This window comes from Nematolebias whitei, chromosome 5, assembly GCF_014905685.2.
Source record: "Nematolebias whitei isolate Nwh7 chromosome 5, NemWhi1, whole genome shotgun sequence".
In the NCBI taxonomy this organism is placed as follows: Eukaryota; Metazoa; Chordata; class Actinopteri; order Cyprinodontiformes; family Rivulidae; genus Nematolebias; species Nematolebias whitei.
Genome location: NC_056502.1, coordinates 13,724,814 through 13,732,348, shown reverse-complemented (window position 1 = coordinate 13,732,348; position 7,535 = coordinate 13,724,814). Strand labels below are relative to the sequence as shown.

The 7,535-nt window shown below is 40.3% G+C and overlaps 1 protein-coding gene across 1 annotated transcript in view; it reads left to right on the top strand.

The window, feature by feature from the left end:
- grik5 (glutamate receptor, ionotropic, kainate 5) overlaps nucleotides 1-7,535 on the top strand; it is a 112,220-nt gene that overhangs the window by 73,788 nt on the left and 30,897 nt on the right. Inside the window, exons 3-5 of the mRNA XM_037676177.1 lie at nucleotides 1,039-1,203; nucleotides 4,930-5,027; nucleotides 5,286-5,451. Coding sequence (XP_037532105.1) covers nucleotides 1,039-1,203; nucleotides 4,930-5,027; nucleotides 5,286-5,451 — 429 coding nt within the window. The remainder of the gene's footprint in view (nucleotides 1-1,038; nucleotides 1,204-4,929; nucleotides 5,028-5,285; nucleotides 5,452-7,535) is intronic.

Below are 7,535 nucleotides of genomic sequence, written 5' to 3'. Positions count from 1 at the left end.
GATCCATCCATCCATCCATCCATCCATCCATCCATCCATCCATCCATCCATCCATCCATTATCTTTACCCGCTTCTTCCTTTTAGGGTTTAGGGATCACTGGTGCCCATGTCCAGCCATCACTGTGCGAAAGGTGGGGTACACCCTGAACAGGTCGCAAGTCCATTTCAACCTGCGGATCAGCAGACGTACGCGGCCGGTGACAGGTTGTCCATCTGAGCTTAACGCAACTTTTTTTTTTTACCTCTTTAAACCGGCCGGTCAGACCTGCCTCCTCCTCTACAAGTAGATTAACACAATTTTATATTGTGCATTCTTATTTAGTTTTCTTAGTGATGTATGATTCGTAAAACTGATTCACAGAAATCCGAGCCCACGTGCGCAATTATTGCACAATGCGCCAGCGATCTCTTCACTGTCTGAGTAACTGCTGCACTCTTTCTTTCTTCATCCTATCAACATATAAACGTACCACCTCCTCCTCTACAAGCATATTAACACAATTTTATAGTGCGCATTCCTGTTTAGTTTTATTTGTGCTGTATGACTTGTCAAACCGTACCAAAGCCCAAGACTGACCCGCACATTGAGCACATTATTATGTCCTGGCCCAGTCCGAATCCAGGTTGGGCCGAACTCCGGGTTTGGTTTAGAAATGACAGCTCTAGAGAAAGTACAAACAAGGCGACACCAGTCACCTTTTCTTCACTCAAGCATAAAACAGAAGACAAAAAGGCAGTTTCAGTGTATCCACGACTTTTTGAAAGACAGTAAATAAGCATATGTGTTTTATATCCTTTGGATTTCTTTTATACTTTAAATTTCCAGCTGTGCATTTTAATGAGCATGAGTAAATCCCTTCATTCTGCTGTCAGTCACTGGTGGTGATTCATTAGACTGAACATTTTATACATCGACAATCTTGTTTAAAATTTCTATGCCTTCTCATGTTTTTTTTTTGCTTAGCTGTTTTGACGTTTCTTCTTCCCTCCATCCTTCTCTCCTTTCCTTCTCCTATTCTCTCTGTTTTTCTCTCTAGCGGCAATTCTGGATGACCAATCTGTGTGTGGGCGTGGGGAGCGGCTGGCGCTGGCCCTGGCCAGGGAGAACATCAACAGCGTGTTCGAGGGTCCTGCCCGAGCCCGTGTGGAGGTGGACATATATGAGCTGCAAAAAGACTCCCAGTATGACACCACAGACACCAGTGAGTGGATATAATACACTCTGAAGAAGAGCACTGGATCAGTTTTACACAGTGCAGCAGAAAATAATAAAATCCAGCAAAATCCATTAGAGTCCTCAAAGGCACAGTGTCTCATTAGCATAAAGAAAAGTGACCACAAAAGATGCCAGTGCATAACATTTATAATATTTAGTTTTAATAGCAAATTTAGCAGAGTAGAAAATTATTTATATTCCAAAATGTTATATTATTTAAAAAGATAACTACATTTAGTCTTGTTTTGTTTTAAAAAGCCAATTTTTTTATGTGCAAAACCCTAAAATAATGATTGGAATGATAAAACACCACCATTTTTTGTGGGATTTGGAGCCAGAAGCAGCTTTTGCTTATTTGTTTACATGTCACTGGAGACCAGTAATGGGCCACTAAGACAGCCTCATTAAAAAACAGTGGACCTGCGCCCTCCGGTAACATCTGGAACCGTGTACCATTTAGGCCACAATATAAACATACCATCAATTACCAAAAACAGATCTGCAGCAGCAGATAGACCTGGTCTGTGAAAATTCAGAGATAAAACTAAATCTTTGGACAGCAAAGGCAGAAGAAGTAACGATGAACTGAACCACCAAGGAGACGCAGCCTCCCTGATCCTTTTCTGTAGGTCATGGACCCTGCTACAAGCTACTGCTGCACACTCTCTGTGCGCCTGCTTGAGATGTGGATGCATGTGTGTGCGCATGTGTCCTTGACCGATGAGCAGGAGACTCTGACAGACGGGTGTGCTAGTAGCATCTTTTGGTCTCTGGATCAAAGAGCTCATCTCACAGCTACAAATGACAGAAGCATGCACTCACATGCACGTGCACTAAACCATACACGCATGCACACATTTCTCTGAAAAAGATGCACATCCACACACAGGCACAATCAGGGTTTATACAGTCACTCAATGCACACACACACACACGCACACACATTTCCACACACAGATGCAGAGACCAAGAATTAAATGGGAAATAAAGTAAGAAAAAAAAAGAAGGAGCTTATTGAGCACTAGAATTAAACTAAGTGACCATTTCTGCTGTGTTTGTGAAATAATTATCTGGTACAGGCACTAAAACCCTTGTCAATAAAAGTGGTCACATTAAAAAAGAGACTGTTTGTGTAGCTGCCAAGAGCACAAGTTTAATTTTAATGAAATTGTTTAATGTTTTGTGAAATGCACCCTTTAAATTCCTATTGCCTTTCAAGAAAACACCCAGCATTTGGTTCTTTAGCAATTTAATAAATTACAGACAACACTTTTACCTGTTGAAACCATAATGAATCAAATAGCTCACTTAACTTATTTACCAAATTATAGATTTAAATGTGAACAGATTTATTTATTAGGACTTTGATGGGTTATTGTTAGACAAGCAATAGTACAATAGTATCTGTGGCCATTGTGTGTGTGTGTGTGTGTGTGTGTGCATGAGCAGGAAGCATTGGATGATTTATTGAAAATATCAGAAAATAATCATTACAGGTACATCTACATCTGATTAACGTTTGGAGTCAATCTCATTCAACATGGCCGCCCCATAAAATCAACCTTAGCAAGCACAGAAATAACCATAAGTAAAAATTTTGTGTTGTAGTAGCTGGGAGTCATCTTTAACACATACTCTGAGCACTAACCATTTTGTTTTATTTATTTAAAGACTTAATATTAAACGGACTTAACCCTGTCTGTCTGTTAGCAAAATACCTCATGAGTCAGGTGCAAATTAGAAAGCAGGCATTTATCATTGGATATATATCTAAAACTTTTTGGAGTCAACCTGATTTATCATGGCTGCCACAATCAACTGAACTTAGCAAACACAAGCAGGACTATAACTTGGTCAATTTGGAGAAATTGAGCTAAACTTTGGTGTGGTAGTAGTTGAGTCAACTCAAAATACTCTGAGCGCCGATAGAGTGAACGATATCTTTGTTTATAACTTTACTAATAATTGTAACCTTGTTTGCTTGTTAGCAAAATATCTCATAATCCACAGGATCAATATTAGTGAAACTTTAGAAAGTAATCACTGATGTACATTTACAACAAATTTGCTTAAGAAGTCAACACAATCCAAAATGTCTGCCTCAGCTATTTTTATTTTTATTTTAGTGAAGACAAAAAAATCTAACGCTTTCAACTGTACAAATTTTGAGCTAGCATTTATTGTGATCTTTGCTTTGTCTTGAACATGAGGATAAAATAAAGAACATCTATTAAACAAACTCAAAACAAAAGCTGGCGCGGCAGCAAAACCTACATAAATCTCAGCATCAAGGGAGACGTGGAGGAATATGGAGCATGATGACTCAGGGGAGCACAATCCACGGACAGGGAAGAAACAAACCATCAGGACTTATATAGAGGAACTAATGGCAGAATTTTTTTAAATTTTTTTTATTTAGCCTTTATTTATACAGGTAGTCTCATTGAGACACGAGAACTCATTTTCAAGAGAGACCTGTTTAGGGAGCAGATGGTGGAGGTTAAGGGCCTTGCTCAGGGGCCCAGAGTGGGGCGAATGAGAGTGGAGGGAGGTGTGGGTGTTTCACCTTTTCCACCCACATTTTGATGTTGACGGTACCGGGAGGTGAAACTGCGACTTTCTGATCACAAGCCCATCTTCTAACCTCTGCGCCACCACTCCCCAAATAGAATAGTCACGAACACCTGAGGAAGGACAAAGAGGAACAGGTGAGAGAGGCAGGAGCTGGAGCTGACTACAGCAGGAACGCTGAACAGATGACACAAGAAAACACAAATAAAACACAGATCCTTTCAGCATTTGGTGTGGTAGTAGCTGAGTCAGTCCAAACACGTACTGTGCTAACAGATCCCAAAAAATGGCTGTGGTTGTGCATAAAACAAATTTCAAGATTTGATTAAAAGCACAGATATTTTTCAAAATAAGAATACAGTCGTTAAATTTACACAACTAAAAGTTATTTGTTTCTCACTGACACAACTGCTCCTTGTTAGTCTGCTCATTCAGAAAAGTGCACATTAATTTAGGCAGCAGATAAGCAAAAACAATTAAAACATTTACAAGTAGAGCCCATTCTGCTAAATTAACCATGCCTATCTGTACGCAGAGTAAGCATCATGTCAGCCTTTCTACCCTTGATTGGATCGTATCCTGTTTTATGTACTGGACCTTTAATTATTCAAAATTATGATATAATTACTTTTTCTTCAGAAATGTTACTGCAACAAAAGATATTTATAAATAAATGTCAGAAGATTTCGTTATAGCTTTCTCTGTAAGAGTATTGGCAATGAGACATACAAAACATAAAATACTCTATTTTTTCAATAAATAAACGAGACAAGTTTCATTTGTTGTTTGTAGACACGTGGGGTTTACTCCAACTGGTGTTTCCATCATTTGATTTTCAGGAAACATAAACATACAACTAAACAAGTTATTAATACAATATTGTTGCATTCTACATTTTTAGACTTTTGCACCCACTGCGTCAGTCACAAAAAAATATGACACACAAAACAGATTAATCTTTAAATATTTATCTTCCGCCCTGTGATGGACTTGCGGCCCGTCAAGGGCATACCCCGCCCCTCGCACAGTGATTGCCGGACATGGGCACCGGCGAACCCCGTGACCCAAAATGGAAGAAGCGGGTAAAAGATAATGGATGGATGGATATTTACCTTCCACTTTTGCATTTGTTCTGTTTTAGTGTGCCAAATTCTACCCAAAGGAGTCGTGTCTGTGATAGGTCCAGCCTCCAGCCCTGCTTCTGGCTCTACTGTCAGTCATATATGTGGAGAGAAGGAGGTGAGTCACTCTGACTAATGTGCACAAATCTGTGCATTTCTCACTCCTTTACTGTTTTACTTGTTAGTCATCCCAATCTATATGATCAGCTTTTATCATTTGTTGACTTTTCTCAGAAATATTTTCATTTCTCCTCTTAAATCAGTCTAATCTTTTCGTTTGTTTGTTTTTTGGCTCAAAAATCACAAACCGCCAAATTTTTCCAGGCTTCTCTTTCCTCTCATATTGTTTATCTTGTCCACATTCTCTTTCTTGCAGATCCCTCATATAAAAATTGGTCCAGAGGAAACTCCCCGCCTGCCTTACCTGCGCTTTGCCTCTGTCACTCTGTACCCCAGCAACGAGGACCTGAGCCTGGCCATCGGGTCCATTTTGCACTCATTCAGCTACCCCTCTGCTAGCCTGGTCTGCGCCAAGGCTGAGTGTCAGTTTACACATTGATGTTGTTGCATCAAACAATATATTACATGTGCAAGATTGTGTTTGTGTGGGTTTTAATAGGTCAGCTGAGTTCTTGCAGCCTCATTTACTTTCCTTTATGTACCTTTCTGTGTTGAGCAACTTCTGAACAGTCTTGGCAGACTGGGTGGAAATGCCATATTTTCCGATGTATATGTTGCAGTTTTTTGTATAGATTTGCCAGACTTGTACGCCAAAGCGACTTTTATACTTTTTTTCTCATATTCATGACGCAATGTTTGACTGACGCTTTAATGTTCATTCATACTGACATGAACCAGAGTAAACATTATCTTTTGCAGCCGCCAAAGGCATGATAGGGCCCTCTAGGCTTTTGGCAACTACTGGTAGGCGTATATGTTGTTCCTGTACCGCTACCCCCACTGCCCACCCCCACCAAACATTGATCATTAAAGTGCATTTATTAAGGAAAAGTTACCATACCATACCATTTTATTTATAAAGCACTTAAAACAGTGACAAGGCCAACCAAAGTTAAACTGAGACACACTTTTGCTATAATGTCGAGCAAACAAATCATTGTTTTTAAGTGTTGATCTTGTTAAATTTCAAAGATCTGCAACAGTGAGTCCTCCCGTGCATGCTCACGCGGCCGCCAATCGATTTTTGGTATGACACCAGCCCACATTGCCCTGGGGTCATTGTTGATGCATAATAAACACGACGGATCATCGGTGACATATAATATTCATTCAACCTTTATTTAGACAGGTAAATCCCATTGAGCCCCGAGGACTCATTTACAAGAGAGACCTGATTTCAACAAAGAATGATGAAAACAATAAACTGAACTTGTTCTCCGAAGCGACTTATACACTGGAATATATGGTAGTTGTTGGACACTCATTTTGACTGTCTGGTCACGAAGTTCAGTCTGTTGTTAGAGTTCCAAACACATCTTATGATGCTGCCATTTTTATTTATTACTCATCCTCTAACAAACTGTTTCTTATCTGCCTCTGAGGGTTTTATGGCCAAATCAGTTTAATAAATATTCATGTTTGAAATGCTTCCCAGTGGCGGAGGATCATGGGAGAAATTTGATTTACCTTGTGAGGCACTCGAAGAGCTTTAACCGCACAGGGGGATTTGGGTTTGGTCACTGGCTGTCTTTATTTTCATTTCAAAAGAGTGCATTATTGATTTATGTTGCAGTTCCTCATTGAGAGTCACAGGAATAAAAGGCTAAGTTGGATAGAGGCGGTTGTGTACAAACAGGGCTTTGTGAGTATGTGACAAAAGCTCCAGGAAGAGGCAAAAATCTGATCCATCCTCTAACTAATTACCAGAGTTTTTTGTCTGTTTATAAGTGAAGCCGAGGTGGGATTAGATGTTGAGCAGCTGTCAACTGCTCAAAGCAGCAACATAGAATTATCTGAGAATTGGAAGGTACTTAACGTAAAGAATAAGGTGGACTGACGGAGCTTGAATGAATTCTGACTAACAAAAAGCTGTGACATTAAGAAAAATTGATTTGCTCATTGAGGAGCTTTCATTATCTCCCCAACAGTTAGCAGCCCTCCTGCAGTTTCCTGAACGTAAGCCGAATTCCTTGCGGACTTGTCATTTCATTGAACTGAAAGTGCTTTGAAACAGCATCAGACATCCTTTTCAGTTTTGATCATCAGTAGAATGGGTAGATAAGAGCCTTGTTTTTCACCAGGCTCTCCCCTCGTCTGAAGAATTAGAGGTGAACGACAGGCGGATAGTTAACGTCTGAACTAAAAGATGCAGCTTTTAACCGGTGGAGAAACCGAGAAGCGTGTTTGCGTTGTATATTTGCCTCGAAGGTGATCTTTACAAGGTTATCACACTCGCAGACTCTGACCCACTTGGCTGCGCTATCTATCGCCGTGGAGCTGGTTGCCATGGCTGCCGAATAGGTGCTAACTGCCACTCAACAGGCTTGTTCCACACTCTGAACAACTGTGTGGGTGTGGGTGGCATGGCATGTGTGTTTTTTTATTCTTTGCCTCACTTTGTCTGAACATGTGCATGTGTCGGGTGTCAGAGTGTTTGCTTCCCCCT